The sequence below is a fragment of the Choloepus didactylus genome, chromosome 13, assembly GCF_015220235.1.
Source record: "Choloepus didactylus isolate mChoDid1 chromosome 13, mChoDid1.pri, whole genome shotgun sequence".
Classification (NCBI taxonomy): domain Eukaryota; kingdom Metazoa; phylum Chordata; class Mammalia; order Pilosa; family Megalonychidae; genus Choloepus; species Choloepus didactylus.
In genome coordinates this window covers 2,509,568-2,529,801 of record NC_051319.1, presented here as the reverse complement: position 1 = coordinate 2,529,801, position 20,234 = coordinate 2,509,568, and the positions used below count along the sequence as shown (strand labels likewise).

At 33.6% G+C, this 20,234-nt stretch overlaps 1 protein-coding gene across 6 annotated transcripts in view; it reads right to left on the bottom strand.

The window, feature by feature from the left end:
- The window catches only part of SREK1 (splicing regulatory glutamic acid and lysine rich protein 1), a 46,594-nt gene that overhangs the window by 10,370 nt on the left and 15,990 nt on the right, over window positions 1-20,234 (bottom strand). For 5 of the 6 annotated variants that reach the window (XM_037801250.1, XM_037801249.1, XM_037801251.1 and 2 more), the window contains 7 exons: window positions 17,880-18,044; window positions 17,558-17,736; window positions 16,213-16,343; window positions 15,215-15,329; window positions 10,905-11,024; window positions 10,161-10,529; window positions 7,131-7,226 (listed from right to left, as the gene is read on the bottom strand). In XM_037801250.1, the coding sequence (XP_037657178.1) occupies window positions 7,131-7,226; window positions 10,161-10,529; window positions 10,905-11,024; window positions 15,215-15,329; window positions 16,213-16,343; window positions 17,558-17,736; window positions 17,880-18,044 (1,175 nt within the window). Of the gene's footprint in view, window positions 1-7,130; window positions 7,227-10,160; window positions 10,530-10,904; window positions 11,025-15,214; window positions 15,330-16,212; window positions 16,344-17,557; window positions 17,737-17,879; window positions 18,045-20,234 lie in introns of those variants that run through there. The other variant, XM_037801254.1, reaches the window with a different exon arrangement.

Below are 20,234 nucleotides of genomic sequence, written 5' to 3'. Positions count from 1 at the left end.
GGGAGGGGGGTCGGGGTATGATGGAGTTCTATGCATGGGGTTTATAAAGTTTTTGCAACTGTTCCTGTAAGACTGAATTTATTTCAAAATAAAATTTATTACATTAAAAATAAATAAAAAAAGGGAATCTCAGACATTAACGAATAGACCCTAGATAATAACTCAAATTCCCAGGAAGTAAACAGCATTTGGTAAAGCTAACTACAAAGATACATGTTAAAAAAAAAAAAAAAAAAAAAAAAAGTCTAAATCTATTTTGTTTATAATTTTTTTCCCTCCTACTTAATTTCAAAAACAATTATATAGAGCATAATTAAAAATCTGTGTAAAAGGGCATAATAATGTCTAAAGATGTAATTTGTATAGCAATAATAGCAAAAAGAAGAAAGGCAGAGAAAATGGAGCTATCTAGGAGCAAAGTTTTGTATACTACTGAAATAAGGTGATTTTCATCTGAACTGAACTGTTACGGGGTAAGATGTTAATTGAGATCCCCAAGGCAGCCATTAAGAAAGCAACTCAAAAACTACAGTAAAAGAAATGAAAAGGAATTACAATGGTACATTAGAAAACATCTGTTTAAAGTAGAAGAAAGCAGTATTGGAAGGACAGAGCATAAAATGTATAGAAAACAAACACCAAAAATTGACAGGCATAACTCCTTCCCAATCAGTAATTATATTAAATGTAAACAGATTAAACAATTCAATCAACAGGCAAAGACTGGCACACTAGATAAAAAACAAGATGCAACTAAACACAGTCTACGAGAGACACACTTTAGATTCAAAGACAAACAGGTTGAAAAAAAAAGGATGGAAAGACATATCAGGCAAAGACAGTAAGCAAGAGACCTGAAGAGGATATACTATCAGACAAAACTGTTAAAATGAAGGAGAGTTTATAATGTAAAAAGGGTCAATCCATAAAGAATACTTAACAATTATAAACATTTATGAAACAGAGCCCTAAAGACATGAAGAAAAAAATGGAGAGAATTGGAGAAATAGACAATTCAACAAGAGACTTTAATACCCTACCTTCAATAACAGATAGAACAATTAGCTAGTATAACAACAACAAAAGACTTCTCTTTTATAGACAACACTATAAACCAACTAGATATGTAGAGAAACTCTATACAAGAACAGAATACACATTTCTCTCTAACACCCGTAAAACATTCTGCAGGAGAGATTACATTAGACCATAAAATAAGTCTCAAATTTAAAGGGGAAACTGAAATCATACAAAGAATTTTCTCTGACCATAATGAAATGAAATCAGAAATAAATAACAAAAGGAAATTTGGGAAATTCACACGTATATGGATATTAAACACTACATTCATAAATAACCAATGGATCAAATTAAAAATCAAACGGAAATTAGAAATACTTTGAGATGAGTAAAAATGAAAACACAATTTGGCAAAACTTATGAGATACAGTGAAAAAAGTGTGCAGGGGGCGGATTTATAGCTGTAAATGCCTATATTAAAAAAGATCTTACATCAATAAATTAACCTACTTCCTAGAGAAACTAAAAAACAAGACTAAACACAACACAGAGAAAGTAGAAAATAATGAAGATTAAAATGGAAACAAATGAAATAGAGAAGAGAAACAAGAAAACCAACAAAGTCAAAAGTTGGTTCTTAGAAAAGGCAAAAAAAAAAAAAAAGGGCAAACCTTTACCTAGTCTGATGAAGGAAAAGAGAGAAAACTCAAATTACTAAAATGAGAATAAGAGGAGATATTATTACCAACCTTACAGAACTTAATAGGATTATAAGGGAATAAGAGGAAAAAGAGTAAGCCAACAAACTAGATGCAATGAACAGATTCCTGTAAGGTCACAAACTACCAAAACTGACAAAATAAGAAACAGAAAATCTGAACAGACTTACAAGTAAAGATATTGAATTAGATTGAATTAGCAAACAAAAACTTTCCAGCAAAGAACAGCCCAGGACCAGATAGATGGCTTCACTGATGAAGTCCACCAAATACTTAAAAAAGAATAAATACCAATCCTTGACAAACACTCCCAAAAATCAGAAGAGGAGGGAACACTTCCCAGCTCAATCTGAGACCAGTATTACCGATTCAAAAAACCAAACTCTTTTAACAAGAAAAAAAAGACATGCCAACATCCTTTATGAATACAGATGCAAAAGTGTTCAACAATCCAAACCTAGCAACATATAAAAAAGATAATACATCATGACCAAGTGGGATTTATTCCTTGGATGTAAGGTTGGTTCAACTTACGAAAATCAATCAATGGAATACACCATAGTAACAAAATAAAGAACAAAAACTACACAATCGTGTCAATAGAAACAACAAAGCATTTGATGAAATCCAACAACCTTTCATGATAAAAAATAGTCAACAAAACAGGAATAAAAGGAAAACTTCCTCAACCTGATAAATGACATTTACAAAAAACCCATGGCTAACATCCTACTACTTAAAGGTGAAAGATGGAAAGTTTTCCCCCTAAAATCGGGAATAAGATAAAGACATTCGCTCTCACCACTTCTATTTAACATTCTAACCAAGGTAGTCAGGCAGCTAGAAAGAAAAGGCATCCAAATTGTAAAGAATTAAGTAAAACAACCTCTCACTGCAGATGACATATATATATATATATATATATAGAATATCCTAAGGAATACACTAAAAAATTCTTAGAATTTACAAAAGTTTTCATCAAGGTTGCAGGTTATAATCTTTAACTGTATTTATATATACCAGTAAAGAATAATCTGCAAATAAAATTAAGAATTTCATTACAATAGCATCAAAAAGAATAAAATTCTTAGAAATAAAATTTAACAGAAGTGTTAAGAATTGCATACCTAAAGCTACAAAATATTGTTGAAAATAATTAAAGACCTAAATAAATGGAAAGACATCACACGTTCATGTATTAGAAAACTCTTCTTAAGATGTCAATACCCCCCAAACTGATCTACAGATTCAACACACACCCTATGAAAATGCCAATAGCCTTTTTTGTAGAAATAAACAAGCTGATTCTAAAATTCAAATGGAAATGAAAAGGACTCAGATAACCAAAACAATCTGAATAAAGAGTAAAATTGGAAGACTCAAATTTACTGATTTGCAAAACTTACTACAAAGCTAAAGAAATCTAAACAGTGTAGTACTGGCCTAAGGATTGAAACATAGATCAGTGGAGAATCTAGAAATAATTGAGAATCTAGAAATAACCCTTTACATTTATGGTCAATTGATTTCAAACACAATGCCAGATGATGTAAAAGAAGAAAGAATAGTCTTTAACAAATGGGGCTGGGGCAAATACATCCATATACTTGAGAAAGAAGTTGGAAACCCCCTCACATCATACACAAAAATTAACTCAAAATGGATGAAAAATGTAAATATAAGGGATTAACCATAAAACTCTTAGAGAAAACATAGTATATATTCATGACCCTGTATTAGAAAATGGTTGCTTAGATATGACACCAAAAGCCCAAGCAAACTTAAAAAAAAAAAAAAAAGATAAGATGGATTTCATAAAAATTAAAAACTTCTGTGTTTCAAAGGGCATTATCAACAAAGTATAAAACCAACCCATGGATAAAATATTTGCAAATCATATAGTGTGCCAGCCTGAATGTATTATGTCCCCCAGAAAAAGCCATATTCTTTGATGCAATCTTGTGGGGCAGACATATTAGTGGGGATTAAGTTGTAACATTTGGATAGGTTGTTTCCATGGAAATGCACCCCACCCAACTGTGGGTGGTAACTCTGATTGGGTAATTTCCACAGAGGCATGGCCCCACCCATTCAGCATGGGCCTTGATTACTGGAGCTGTATATAAACTCAGACAGAAGTAGCGAGCTTGCTACAGTCAAGAGGCACACTTGGAAGAATGCACAGAAGCTCAAAGAGTAGCTGCAGATGAGAGACAGTTTGAAGACTGCTGTTGAAAGCACACTCGCTCCAGAGAAGATAAGAGAGGACCAACACCCCAAGAGCAACGGAGAGGGACATTCTGAACAGGAGCTGCAGCCTAGAGAGGAACGTCCTGGGAGAAAGCCATTTTGAAACCAGAACTTGGAGCAGATGCCAGCCATGTGCCTTCCCAGCTAACAGAGGTTTTCCAGATGCCACTGGCCATCCTCCAGTGAAGGTACCCTTTGTTGATGGACATTTTTGGCCTTAAGACTTAACAGTGTAAACAAATAAACCCCCTTTTATAAAAGCCAATCCATTTCTGGAGTTTTGCATTCCGGCAGCATTAGCAAACTGGAACATATAGTGACAAGAATCTAATAGCCAAAATAAAGAATTATTATGACTCAATAACAAAGACCAATAACTCAATTATTAAATGGGCAAAGAGTTGGAATAGACATTTCTCCAAAGAGTACACAGAAGTGGCAAATAAGCACATGAAAAAATGCTTCCACAATGTCAGTCACTGGGAAATGCAAATCAAAATCACAATGGGATACCATTTCACACTCGGATGGATATAAACAAAAAGAAAAAACAAGCGTTAGCCAGGATGTACAAAAACTGGATCCCTCATACATTGCTCGTGGGAGTGGAAAATGATGTAACCACTTTGGAAAACCACTTGGCAGTTCCCCCCAAAATTAAACAGTTACTTACTGTAAGGCAACTTCAATCCTAGGTATATAACCAAGAGAACTGAAAGCATATATCCGCAAAAAAAAAACTAGTACATGAATGTTCCTAGCACCGTTACTCATAATAACCAAAAAGAAGAAAGCACCCAAATGACCATTAACCAATTAATGGATAAATAAAACATGATTTTATCCATACAAATTAACATTTTTCAGCCAGATAGAGGAAGTACTGATTCATGCTAAAACATGAAGCTTGAAAACATTACACTAAGTGAAAAAAAGCAAGACATAAAAGATCATTTAAAGGAAATGTCCAGAAAAGACAAACAGAAACAGAAAGTAGATTAATGGTTGGGAGTATCATAAGCAATTCTCAAAAAGAACTGGGAATGATATTTGCAAGCATATTACTAAAGAATAATCTCCCTAATGTAGTAAAAGCTTCCAGAATTTTTTCTTAAAGTAACCAAGAGAAACATGGGCAAAGTATATACACAGTTCATAGAACTTCACTCATAAGAAAAGTGCAACTACTGTTAAAAAAGTTGAAAAGGAGTTCAGACTTCAATTAGAGATATGAATGAAGTGGATCTGGTTAGGACTAAGGCAAATCAGACCAAATGGTAAAGGATGATACTGATTGAGTTTTAAAACTTCAACTTCTGTGTGAGACAAAAGGAAGAGATGTTTATTTGGTGCAAAATCTATATTTTCTGTAGCACACTATACTATTTAACTTGTATGGTCAGTTTACTTAAACACCGTAATACATGAACTTTGAACAGGAAGAGAGATCTGGTTGGTTTGTACAGATTAGTATGAAAACCTGATACATCCCAAAGTAATTTGGGCAGAGAATAAAAATGAATTTGCAAAGCCCCCCTGAGGGACTGGGGAAAAATGTAGAAATATTAAACTACTCCACCTGGGGAATTACTGATACTCTCACAAGCATTGGGAACTACAAATTTAGAAGGCCAAGCCCTCAATCTTGGGACTTGCCCTTATGAATCAAAGCTTGTTACTGCAAAGGACAGGCTATGCCTACTTAAAATTGTGCCTAAGAGTCTCCCCCAGAGAACCTCTTTTGTTGCTCTGATGTGGCCTCTCTCTCTCTGTAAGCCCAGCTGGCAGGTGAACTCACTGCCCTACCCCTCTACGTGGGATATGATTCCCAGGGGTGTAAATCTCCCTGGCAACATGGGACATGACTCCAGGGGATGAGCCTGTACCCAGCATTGTGGGACTGAGAAAGTCTTCTTGACCAAAGGGGGAAAGAGAAAATGAAACAAAATAGTTTCAGTGGCTAAGAGATCTCAAATGGAATTGAGAGGTCTTTCTGGAGGTTACTCTAATGCATTATATAGATATTTCTTTTTAGTTTTTAGTGTATTGGAATAGCTAAAAGGAAATACCTGAAACTGTTGAACTGCAACCCAGTAGCCTTGATTTTTGAAGATGACCGTATTAACTATGTAGCTTACACGGTGTGACTGTATGATTGTGAAAACCTTGTGGCTCATACTCCCTTTATCCAGTGTATGGACAGTTTAGGGGGCACAGAGGGGATGGGATATTTTAGGTATTCTTCTTTACTTATATATATATATATTTTCTTTTTTGGAATAATGAAAATGTTCAAAATTGATTTTGATGATGAATGTACAACTATTTGATGGTACTGTGAACAACTGATTGTATACTGTGGATGACTGTAGGGTATGTGAATGTATCTCAATGAGAATGAATTTAAAAAAAGGAAAGTGCAACTAAAATTATACTGATATATCGCAACTATCAGATGGACAACACTACAGCTTTGATAACATTATTTGTTGTGGCTGCTGGGAAAACTGACACTTTACACAGAGCCAGTTAGAGAGCAAAGTGGCACCAACTCTATGGAGTATAATTCAGAAGTATCTATTAAAATTACAAACACATTCTCTGACTCAGCAATACTACTTGTAATAATTTGTAATAATTCATCCTACAGATAAACATGCACACTACAAAATGATGTCAGTCCAAAGTTATTCGTTATAGCATTGTTAGAAAACCCATTTTAATGCTGGATGGTTAAATAAACCAAGGTACTATCATACAATGAAAGTCTACACAGATATAAAAAGGAGTAAAGAAGTTTCCATGATAAATATGGAAAGAGCTCTGGTATGGTTAAGTGTTAGCATAAAAATAAAAGTTACAAATTATGCTGTATCCATATACAACACAACACTGGAAGGATATACCAAAAAAAAAAAAAAGGAAAGAAGTCATTAATAGGTACACAATAGATGGGCACAGGGGTGGAATTAAGACTTTGCCACATAAAACTTTTTATATTGTTTTGACTTCTGAAACATGCAGACATATTAGTCATTCAAAACAAAAAGTTTAGAAAACATACTGAAGAGGAGAAAAATTTTTTTTTTAATTTTTATATCTTCTGCCTCCTCTTTAATTTTGTACACACTTTCAACCTACCTCCTAGGAGATGGAGACCTAGATGATTTCCTTTTTATGGTTTTCGATGTTCTTGGTGATCTGGAAGAACTCCTGCTCCTCCTCCTACGCCTTTCCCTGAAAGCCAAAAATAATGTTATTTTAAAAAATATACAAAAGCAAAAGTCCCTGATGCTCTCAAGTGAATAGTACTCTTTAGACATCAGTTTAAACTCACATCTTTTATGAGCACATTCTACTATCTAATACTGGTACAGATCAAAATTATGAAACATAAATTGTACAGAATGATGAAAATGTTCTCTATGATTTCATATTAGAAATGGTAAAGGACTTCCTTTTCATTTGGTATATTTGAACAAGAGTTTCTTTGGAAGAAAAAATAATAATGACGTTTTAGAGTCTCTCAGGGTAAATATGTTTTCTCATGCATCTAGCTCCTTGCTGCACCATGGTGGATTATTCTGCAATAAGATAACAGGCTTTCTTCAAGAACTAAAAAATAAGTTAGTTGGTTCAATATGAACTCTCTAGAACCAGTTATTTAGAATATCTCTTTTAAAAGCATTATATTAGTATTATTTTACAGAGAAAATGTTTTTCCCTCCAACTTCCTACCATTTCACAAATGTTGCTTTATTAATTCAAAACTGAGTGCACAATCAAAGGACTTTATCATGAAAGTGAAAAGACAACGTACTCAAAGACAGAAATTATTTGCCAACTACGTATCTGATAAGGGTTTAATACCCAGAATAAAGAAATCCTACAACTCAACAATAAAAAGACAAATAACCCATTTACAAAATAGGCAAAAAACCTTAGACATTTCTCCAAAGAGGAAATATAAATGGCCAAAATGCATATGAAAAGATGCTCGACATGTTAGCTATAAAGGAAATGCGAATCAAAACAACAATGAGATACCATATCACCCCCACTACAATGGCTACTACGAAAAAAAAAAAACAGAAAATCTCAAGTGTTGGAGAGGATGTGGAAACAGGAACACTCATTTATTGTTGGTGGGAAAGTAAAATGGTGCAGCCACTGTGGAAGACAGTTTGGAGGTTCTTCAAATACTTAAGTACATAATTACCATATGAATCAGTATTCTGCTTGTAGATATATACCCATAAGAACTCAAAGCAGGGACTCAACAGGTATTTGCACACCAATCTTCCTAGCAGCATTATTCACAAGGGCCAAAAAATGGATGCAACTTAAGTGTTCAACAACTGATGAATGAATAAACAAAATGTGGTATATTCTATACATACAATGGAACACTAATCAGCCATGAAAAGGAATGAAAAATTCTGATACATGCTACAATATGGATGAACATTAAAGACATGTTGAGTGAAATTAAGCCAGACAGACACAAAGGACAAACATCATATGATCTCACTGATATGAAAGAATAAGCAAAATCAGAGAGTCAGAATCTAGAATACAGGTTACCAGGGGACAGGGTGGTAATAGGGAATAGGGAGTTAGGCTTAAAAAATGTAGTTTCTATTTGGAACAATGGAAGTTTTGGTAATGGATGGTGGTAGGCACAATACTGTGACTATAATTAACAGCACTAAATTATATTACTGAATGTGATTAAAAGGGGAAATGTTGGTAGCAGATTAACAGTAAAATAAAAAAAAAAACTTTTTTAATGCATGGAACTACACAGCACAAACAGTGAACCCTAAGTTAAACCATGGTTTTAACTTTTACTAGTTAAAAAAAAAAAGGATCAAAACATTTGGTGCTATGAAGAGCAATGCCTAAAACAATCACATAAACACAAAAGGATGTGTGACACAATCAATAAAATCACTAAAAAGTAAAGGTGACGTCACAAGGCTAAAATGTTTCCCATGGCAAGTGAGATAAATTATTTTTCAGTTTTGTTCAAGACGCTAAAATATGACAGTGATCTGTTTATTTTTAGTTCCATTTTTTAGCATATTCTGATTTCAACTTTATGCTTCTGAGGCAGGTTTTAAAGGCAGGTATCACATTATTTTAGAGAATTCTCAAATTTAATCTTACTATACTTGTGATACTAGAGTACAGAACAAATGAAAAAATTCCCTCTAAGCTTCAGTTTCCTCACATATGAAGAGTGATAATATCGACCTTTCAAGGGCTTATTGTGAGGATTAAATGAGGTTAGGCATGAAAAACTGCTATGATACAATATCTGGCATAAAGCACACAATAAATGCCTGCAATTATCTTTGATCAACAAATCAAAGACAAGTATTAAGAACAAACTATTAAAACACAAGTTAAAAAATAAGACAACTGTATCCTCATCTCAGAAATTATTTTTATATGAAAAATCATTCTAAAGTATCTTTAAAACTGGTTAAAATATATTTTTAAAATATTTTAAAGATATAGCTTAACATACATTAGGAATTCCCATTTATTTGTAGTCATGGTATCATCTAGGAAAATCAATGTGAGTTTAGATAATCTTTTATTTAAAGGAAGGTCCTTGTAGCTGATACTATAATAGCCTTCTGCCACCTGGTGGCAGTGTACCTAATAATTTCCTTTTCCTACAGAAAACTGCAGATTAAAAAAGAAACAAAATTTAAATTTCATGCACTCAATAAAACAGAGATGCAAAAAGTAACTTAGCAAAAACTACTAACGCTTCAACTTTAGTCATTTTGGATATTAAAATTTACTACAACACTCCAAAGAAACAAAGAAGTCTAAAAGGTCAATTCATTTATATTTTTATAAAATTACCTGTCCCTGCCATCCCACTCTCCAATTCAATCAGTAAATCAATGAAAAAACAGCAGTAAAATATTAAATTACTAAGAGTTGCCAAAATTTTTCAAATAATTTTGCCTGTTTTCATCTCTTCAACCTCATAGTTTCAAATACTATGTCAATTCTCAGTAGTGAGGGGAAAACTTTTGTCAGTATCACACGGATTCCACTTGTACAGAATAATCTTTTTCTCCTCAGTTAAAATTTAAGCTGTGATTTTGTCATAACTAAATCCCCTGGTAAAAATTTTAAATATTATCAAACCTGCTAGAACTACGAGATCTTCTTGATGCATTATAACCTCTGGGTGGTGTTCTGGATTTTTTATCCTTCTTCCTTTTCTCATCTATCTCTTTGGATCTGTCCTTCTCACGTTCCTTTTCTTTGTCCTGTTCCTTTTCCTTCTCTTTGTCTCGCTCCTTTTCATGATCTTTTTCCCGCTCTCTCTCTCTGTCCTTTTCCTTGTCTTTTTCCCGTTCTTTATCACGGTCTTTATCTTTGTTTTTACCCCGTTCTTTTTCTTTTTCACGTTCCTTGTCCCGCTCTCTCTCTTTTTCCCTTTCCTTTTCTTTATCTTTTTCTTTGACTTTTTCCTTTTCCTTGATCTTTTCCCGAGTGTCTTTTCTCTTGTCCCTTTAAAAACAAACAAAAGCAAAAAATAAATACACAACTAAAATAATTCTAACCCCAATAAAAGGCTTTCTCCCTCTTCAACCATTACCAACAAAAAACAATATATAATGGCCATAGATATGAAATTTCTACATAACTCATATGTACATGAAGTTGTTAAATAAAACAATTACTAGGCTGAATTAGGTAGTTTGGAACTATTGATTCTGATTGATACTGACGATCAGATTCAAATCAATGGCAATCAGTATTAATCCTAGATTACCAAATCAATCAGAAAAAAGTTTCATTTCTCTCATTAAAAACCTACACCACAACAGATTTTTAACAAATGAAGCCAGGGACAAACTTATCCTTAATCCCCCTAAAACTCACCGTGAATGCGAACGACTCCTTGACTTTCGTCTCTCCCTAGATTTAGAGCGTTTTTTATGTGGGCTCTTAGATCTACGTCTGTCTTTCTGTCTTGAACGTGACCTATTATGGGATCTACTCCTAAAGAAAAGAATTGTTAGAACATCAAACCTCATTCTTAGAATTTCAATTTTTAAAAATTTAAGGGAATAAATTAGCGATAAGAGAATTTAAAGACCTATCACAACAATATTTATCAATATTTTAAAATTCTCTACTATATGATGCTTTAGATTATATTAATTTATTGAAAACATTACCAATATTTCATTGGCCATAAAACAAAGAAGCAGAGAAAGACTTAAAGTTGATGGTTCAGGTGTGGTTTTTCTTTTGCTAATTATTACATGCTTCATATTAATATAGAAAATTTCTCCCACAGCTCAAGTTTTCATACCATAAACTGCCTCTAATTCAAATGAAGAGAGCCTGTCTTGTGTGTAATATGGCTGCCTCTGATTATAACTCATAATGACAGGAAGCAGTGGTGATATGGTTCAAAAGTTTCTATAAATGGCTATTTACTCTTTTGTCATAGCAAACATATTAAGAATAATGCACGAGGAAGCACAGCAGTAATGACAGGCTAGTTTGAGAATAAAATAAGTCATTACAAATGAGTTAAAACCACATATAATCAAAGCTGGATTTGCAATGCCTTGATTTTATAACTACAACTATAAACAGAGCTATTAAAAGAAACCTTTATTTATTGGAAATCTTGCAGGAAAAATAAGTTATTTCAATTCTGAAATCCCTAGGCCCTCTCTTTCCCCAGTGAAATAATTGTTTTTATAAAGTGGATTTTTTCATAATGAGGTATCTTAGTGACTACTTACTACCATATAACAAAACAGACTGCACACAACTTAAATAACAGTTATCAGACTCACCAGCTTTGGAGTCAATCTAGCTCTGAATGAAGCTCAGCACTGCCACCCGCTAGCTGTGAGAACTCTGGCTAATTATTTAACCTCTTTAAAACTGCATTTCTTCATCTATAATGTGAAGTAAGAATCATACCTACATCTCCCAGGATTGTGAGGATTAAATCAGATGCTGTATGTAAAACTTCCTACTGCAGTCTCTGGCACATAGTAAATGCCCAAAACCCTTAACTCACAATATTATCATCACCATTATTAACAATTAACTTAAGTGTAAACTTTAAATTATATCTTTATTCTAAGGAGGGTCAAATGAACTTCCACAAGTATGGTTTATATAAGGAAAACATCTTGATAATCATATTTTCAAGAATGAAGTTAAAATTCAAATATCTATAAAAAGAAACTTAGTTAAATGACCATGCTTGTGGCAGCAATGAAACCATAAAAATTTCCAGATAATTCTCAATTCATAATGAAATCCTGTTTTTTAAACACATTTTTCAAAGTTAGACAAAATTTGTTTTGCAACAGATAATTTTCAACTTAACTACTTATCTTTAATTATGATATATTTGCCTACATACCACATTTTTAATCCAAGAAAACTCATATTTTGTTGAAATCTTTATCCCTAATAACCTTAGAGACATACAGGTCAAATAGTATTAAGGCAGAACTGCAAAACTTAGAATATTTTTAGTCCATTTACAGATACGTACCTAAAGGTAATCTTTTAAAGTGCCTTTGTTTCTATGTACTTAATAAAAAGCCTTAATATGATTTCTGTTCTAAACTCATAAAAATATAATTATTTTATTTTCCTCAAAGCAGTTGTTTTCAACCTTTATTTGGCAAAGAAATTCCTTTAAAAAAATTAACCGTAACCCCTAATAAGCAAAATTAAATAATAAAACAAGCAGATTCCTGATCCTTGGCCTTCCAATTTACCCTATGGATTCTCAAAGTTTGAAAGTCAGTGCCCAACAGTAATTTTATATCTAATAATGACACTATTTTCATGTCTCTATTTCACCCTCTAGTAGCCTACAAATTTTCTGAATAGGAATGCCAGAAGCTTCAAGTCAAGAGCAAATCTAATCCAAACAAAGATAAAGCTGACTTGAGTTACTGTTAGCAGTTCTTCTCATTTTTGCATGATTTGCAAAATTACATTTTAAAATTAAATTGCAAATAAAGGGCAACTTACCAATGTTGTATCAAAGTTCACTTATAAATCAGTTGTTTCCCATTACATTATAAAAGGTCTTATAGCTCCCATGGTGTTTGGAAAAGGTTCTTTAACTTAAAACAATTATAGTACAACCCACTTCTAACAGTCTCTTTGGAAAAAACACATATCAAAATTTACCTGGACAAGATAGAAATACATCTCCCTAGCCCTGGCCAAGGTCTTGGTGCTAAGAAACCATCTTCCCTCTTACCTTAAGAAAAGGAAAAAAGAAGGTAAGAGTAAAAGAGGGGGTGGAGGACCCCAAAAGCAACTGAGGATGCTGAGAAGGTAAGAGGATGGGCCTTCAAGAGCAAGAGTTCCTGCAACCCACTCCCCTGCTAGGTCAGTGGGTCAGAGCCAGGGCTCAGGAATCAAGTCCCACTAGCAGCAAAGGGAAAGCCAAGAAAGACTTTCTACCACCACTTCCCTACCCCCCAAACTCCACTCCCAGGGGCTCCTTCATAGATGGTTCCAACTCAAGATTCCTAAGTCAAATGTTTTAGGGAAGGGATTTTTTTTCCCCTTTAAACAGAACTTGTCCTCTTTTGTACTTGCTTATGAACCATGTGAAGAGGCCATGTGCACTTCAATACTCCATACATAAAAATAGTACATACTGACCAAAACAAACACACACCCGCAGATATCTTTTCCACTTTGACAAACCAAGAGCAAGTAATTTCTAATGCTACACAGATCTACAAGAAAAGTATTCCCACATATAAAATTAACAAATTTCAATTTAGAACTAACCCCTCATCCTCCAGCCCTTGGAAAGGGGGGAAAATCCAAACATACTTAAAAAAATAAAAAAAAAAAACTTTGAAGTTAATAAGTTATTCAAAAATCACATATGGATTCACAAAGATTATCAAGGAAATGATGATGTTAATTATCAAGTTTTTGGTTTTGCAGCCACAGAAAAGCATGAAGGTATATTATATTTGAAGCATGGCTCTTGTAAGGAATCCAAAATGAGATTCAGGTCTTTTACTTTTTTCCCCTAGACTTTCCAGCCCAATTTTGCATTTCCTTGATCTCTACCTTTCTACATCCTGTCAACCATAGTCAAGTATCACTGCCACTTCTGTAACATTTTCCTTCTTCAATTCTTGCTTCTGTTACCCTGCCTTATTATCCCTTATACATGAAAAAACTGCCTGCAATTGATTCTGAACAAAGACCTTGATGGGGATAGTAAAATCACATCCCAAAGGAGATTTCAAACTAAGAATAATAGAGAAGTATACACCAGTAAATAGCTACAAGTATAATTTACTAGAGTCAAAGAAAAAACATTGTGCGTTCCTATCTCATTCCTTGATCCTCACAGAATGGACTGAATTGAGCTTGCTGATGAAGCTCAATGTACAGCACACTGGTTCTTTCCCTTCCTCCCCTCACACCGTCCTCCTTCTCTAGTAACCCCTCCCAATACCCATACATGCACCCAAGCACACACTCTTTCCCTCTCCATCTCCCTCTCTCTAGACGTATGAGTATGTATATACAAATAACATTCAATTAAGATCCACTATATAAATTTTCACATTTCAACAAAAGCCTCTTCCACACCTTAAAGAAAACAACAGAATTTTTTATCACTTTAGAGCACTTCCAACCAAGATGGTGTTCAGGTTTACATTTAGAGGCCCCCTTTGTAAACACAAAGCAATGACAGATAAAAAGAGAAAATTAAAATGAAAGAGGTATGCTCAAAACTAAGATAAACAGAACAGAAACAGAGCATTAGCACAATACAACAAATAGATGAAGTTTCAAGTTACTCCTGGATTTCAGTTCTTAAAAAAAAAGCAGAAGAGGCTCTTATCCCTAGGAGTATCAAGGACCATATGACACAGGGTACTGGAAACAGGTAATTGCTTAAAAAACAAAAACTAATTTATTTTTAGAAAAAGCAGGAATCAGATTATATTTTCAGAAAGAAAACCAACTTTAAAACTAAAAATTATTTGAAATATTAAAAACTAAGTAGCAGTGTAGACAACATTTCATTCCTAACTGGTAACCATCCTTTCAGGTAAACTGCTGAAATTTCTAAAATCTGTTATCCTGACAAAAACTCTGAAAACTTTAACAATTTTAAATACAAAACTGCAAAAAATTTACATGATAGTAGAAATTCTCACCTGTGTTTTGACTGTGATCTTTTCCGCCTGGTATGGGATTTTGAGCTAGACCTGGATTTTGAACGAGTGTGGGAACGAGATCGACCGCCTTTTCTTTCATTGCTCTTTCCAGACTCTGGGAGGAAAAAACCACTTTGCAGTGTAAGCTCAGAACAATTAAAGATCCCAGTTAATAATCAGGCACAAGTGGAATGTACCACATATAGTGCAAGGGGCCTACTCTCTGTACATCCTCCTCCTGTGCAATTATCCTTCAGAAACATCCAAGAAAGTCATTGCATAAACTCGTTGAGTGCAGCCACCCTGCAGCAGTACATATAAACCAGATGATTATAAACAGCTGTTCGTAATATTTTGTTGCTGCCATAATGTACGACTATAACATGTCTGTAATTCCTATGACTGATTTTAAGCCTTTTTTCCATTTATTTTGCTCAAGTTGAAGCTTAAATTCTGGGTTAAATTTAGAAAATTCTGCTCAAAATGCAATGCATTACCTAAACATTTTTTAGATTGGATTTTAAAATTATTTTAGTTAGCAACACAAAAGTTTGAATAGGTGATCCTTTACCTTTCTATAACAGACTATCTGTATTTTTTCTATAAATCATGGGCTCTCTTGATTATTTTTAAAACTAAATCTGTGAAGGAAAGTGAATCTGCTTACTCACAACAACATGTTAAATATATTTACTCTTTTTCAGCATCACAGTAACATTTATATTTTGCTTTAAGCAAATTAGTTTTGAGTACTGATTTTACTATTAAAATATAAACATCTGATTAACTCAGGCTAATGTGTCTCAATCCAGTATCACAAGAAAAGACAATGTGCTAAGAAGTTCTCTGACATGATTAAGTCACTCACTCTTTCTTGAATTTCAGTCTTCTTATTTGTAAAATGAAGGGACTGAACAAGATACTTTCTAAAATTCCTTCCAGTTCTAACATTCTATGACCTTTAAACTATGGCCTATGTAACAACTCTAAGGCCTTACCTGGTTCAATAGCTGCTGAGATAAATGACTGAGCCTCTCGTACTCGCTTCATAACTTCTTCTAACTCCTTAGCTGCAGCCTGAGGTGTCATCTCAGGGGGTTTTACTATTGCATTGTTGGAGTGATTTATTCTAAATTAAAAATATTAGCACATCACAAATACACACATTTTACAAACATAAAACAAATGTTTACATGACACACGTTTATAAACCTACGAAATCTCTGAAGCACATTATGAACAAACTACCTATATACAGAACCAAAACAACCCAAAAACCCATGATCAATTTCTGATTCCCACCTCCCATCATCTCTTGCTAACAAAACCAACAACAAAGAAAAACAGGAAAACTGAACCCTGGCTGATGTCTTTAACAATTAGAATATACTAGTGTTCTCTCACACAGCTTAGAATTATAATAAATTAATATCTTGACACCAATATTAAAATGAATCATTCTTGCTTTTGGGTTTTAAGATTTTTGTTAACCTCTGCCTGCTGGGAGGATGAAGGAGAAGCTGTATATTATGTGCTTCATTTTAATCAACCCTGAACCACAGGTGGATCAGACACATTCTGAATGTGGAATGCATCTGATAAAACTCTTTCCTACTAGATAAGAGTGGTTTCACTGATAAACATAAATGGATTTGATGATTCACTTTATTCCTTCCACATTGAAGACAAGCATCCAGTAATCACAGGTATTTACCTTTGAAGAGCAGAATTCTGATCAAACTACGTAACTAAGGCAATTACTATTACAGTCAGACAAAACTGTTTTCCTCAATAATGGGAGGGAAAAAGGATTTCTGATCTTGAATATCTGGGAGGCCACATCAATTTTTCCCTTTGTAAACAAGGATGTGAGCAAACTTAAAAACTCAAAATATTTGCTACAAAACACTTCCAGGTACTTAATATTATGTTCTTCCTAGGATACTGAATTCACTAAAGTTCCTATGACTTTCAGGATTCTAATTCAATCCACATGTTAAATGGTCCGGTAGCCTCAAGTCATAATGCAAAATCAATCTGACTCGTTCAAGTTTGTGGAAAAAGATCTATAATCATTATGTGTAGGGTATATAAATAACATGTTAACATTAAATTAGACCTTATAAAATTAAAAATGAAAAAATAAGATGTCTTCAAATAAAATTTTAAGAGTTTATAGGCTAAAATGATGAACATCTCATGTATATCAGTTATAATTAACAAAGTCTTCCTTTCCACAAATTGCCAATTATCATTTAAAAAGGGGGGAAAAGCCTTAATTACATCAAAAACTCTTTGAAGTTTTTTCAAAAGCATTAAAATGTCTTTATTTAGGTTTCTTACTTCAGTGGCCTGTCTCCAAACATAACTCCATTAAAAGCAAGGGCCCTTGGTACAGAATTTTGGTCTGCAAATTCCACAAAAGCAAACCGAGTTGGCTGAGTCTCATCACCTGCCATCCGTACAAACTTCACTTCTCCAACTTGTTTAAAAAATTCAAGTAGCTGATCAGCTGTCGTTGTCTGAGGAAACAAAGTGACATTTAAATTATATTCTTTAAAAAAAATAAAAATCAAGTAAATGTTACTTTATCAGCCAATATGATTTTTAAGAAATAAAAAAGAATAAGAGCTACTATCGCTCAGTTTCTTCTTAAGTTAGTTACCTGTGAATTCAAATTTCCAACATAAACCGTTCTCCTAATTTCATCAATTTTGGAAGGATCCACATTTCCCATAAGTGGTGGCTGTGGTATCTCTCCAAGTGTTGCAATGTTGGGGTCTAGAGCTGCTGCTGGTATAGCTCCCAAACTGCTAAGTGAAACACCAAGCTATATAAAAAACAGAACACATACTTTTACTAGTAACAAAAAACAGCATTCTCTAATCTTGAAAATAACTGCTCAACTGAACAAATGACAACCAGGCACTCCTAACTTTAAACCATGCATACATCTGAATTATTAAGAAAGTGAGGCAACATGAGTTTTTAATATAATGAGAAATACATTGCTTAATGGCCTGGACATTTCAACTACTTTTAAACTTGATACTAAAAACTCACCTTGTTCATTCAAGAACACTGACTGTATAAATGAATTCTTAATAGTCAACAATAATCACAGCATCTGATTTTTGCTGAGTTAACTTAATCAACCAGAAGAGTTAAGTATTACTATTATGCCAATCTCACAAAGAAAATGACAGAGAAGTTAAAATAATTTGCCCAAAGCCATTCAGCTGTCAACAGGTAAAGGCAGGGTGCCACCAGGGATAGACTGAAATTGAAATCAAGGCAAACTTACTAGGAAAACAAATCTTCGAACATTAAGCCCTTACTTATACTATGTTAGGAAAAATACATTAACATTACTAAATTGAGTTTTTAGTTCAAGCATTAAGGAACATGTAATTTTTAATGTGAACTTAAAATAGATCTCTGGATTTGAAAAAGTGAAAATTTTTCAGAATTAAAGAAAAGGTTCTTCAAGGAAAATACACCACCACCACTTTCATTTCCACTTAAACTATTCAGAAATGAAACCATTTTCACTTATGCCTGTCACAGCAGCCAGCGTGACCTCTTTAAAACATGTCAAATCATGTTATACACCTGCTTAAATCATCAATGGCTTTAATTAGCTTAAGAAATTTAAACTCTTTTCCACAGCCTAAAAGACCTACATAATCAGTGCCAATCTCATCTCAAAACACACACCATCCTCTTCCTCATTCACTATGCTTCAACCATATTGCCTCCATTCTGTTTCTTAAACACAAGTTTTTCCCACCTTAGGGCTTTCTATTTCGTATACCTAAAAGTTTCTCCTCCATCTTCTGCCTGCCAGCTGAATCCTTCAAGTATCAGGTCAATCATCACCTCCATCACCTCACCTTATATAAAGCCTCATTTACTATCTACTATATCACTCTGTTTTTTTCCTTCACAGTATTTATTACAATCTATGGTATCTTGCTACTGACAGATCTTAGCTTTGTTGCTCATTACCACCAAGTTATCATATAGTTGTGGAAAATATCTTAGTTCAAAATGGATGAGAGAGCTCTATGAGTCAAGGCTACCAACCTGAGCCTAGCCTTTCTCCAGGTTTACTTCTGTAATCATAGCGCTTTGTCTCCTACACCTATGTCTTCTACAGTCTAAAGCAGATGACAGAGGATCATACATTAGTTTTTTTGTTTGTTTGTTTTTTTACTGTGCAAGAGAGTTATCACATATGGTTAAAACTAAGTCACAGATGTATTTCTTATGGTTGGTTAGCTTTACATGGTTTAAAGGATTAAATAGTCCTTTCCAGGTATTTTCAGCTGTCATGTGGTATTGGCGCAAGGAGAGACATACAGACCAATGAAACAGAATTGAGTGGGCAGAAATAAATCTAAACTTTTACGGTCAAATGCTTTTGACAAATGTGCCAAGTCCACTCAATACGGAAAGAATAAAGAATAGTCTCTTCAACAAATGGTGCTGGGAAAACTGGACTTCCATATATAAAAGAATGAAAGTGGATCCCCTACCTCACACTATATATAAAATGTAACTCAAAATAGATCAAAGATCTAAATATAAGAGCTAAAACTATAAAATTCTTAGAAGAAAATACAGGGAAATATCTTCAGGACCTTGTATTAGGCAATGGATTCCTAGACTTTATACCAAAAGCATAAGCAACAAAAGAAAAAAAACAGGTAAGTTGACTTGATCAAAATTAAAAACTTCTGTGCAAAGGAATTACCAAGAAAGTGAAAAAAAGACAATCAACAAAATAAAATTGGAGAAAATATTTGGAAACCATATGCATGATAAGGGTTTAGTTTAATATCTGGAATATATAAAGAACTCTTACAACTCAACAACAAAAAAATAAACAGCGCAATTGAAAAATAAGCAAAGGACCTGAATAGACATTTCTCCAAAGAAGATATACAAACGGCCAATAAGCACATGAAAAAATGCTCAATATAATCAACCATTAGGAAAATGCAAATCAAAACCATGA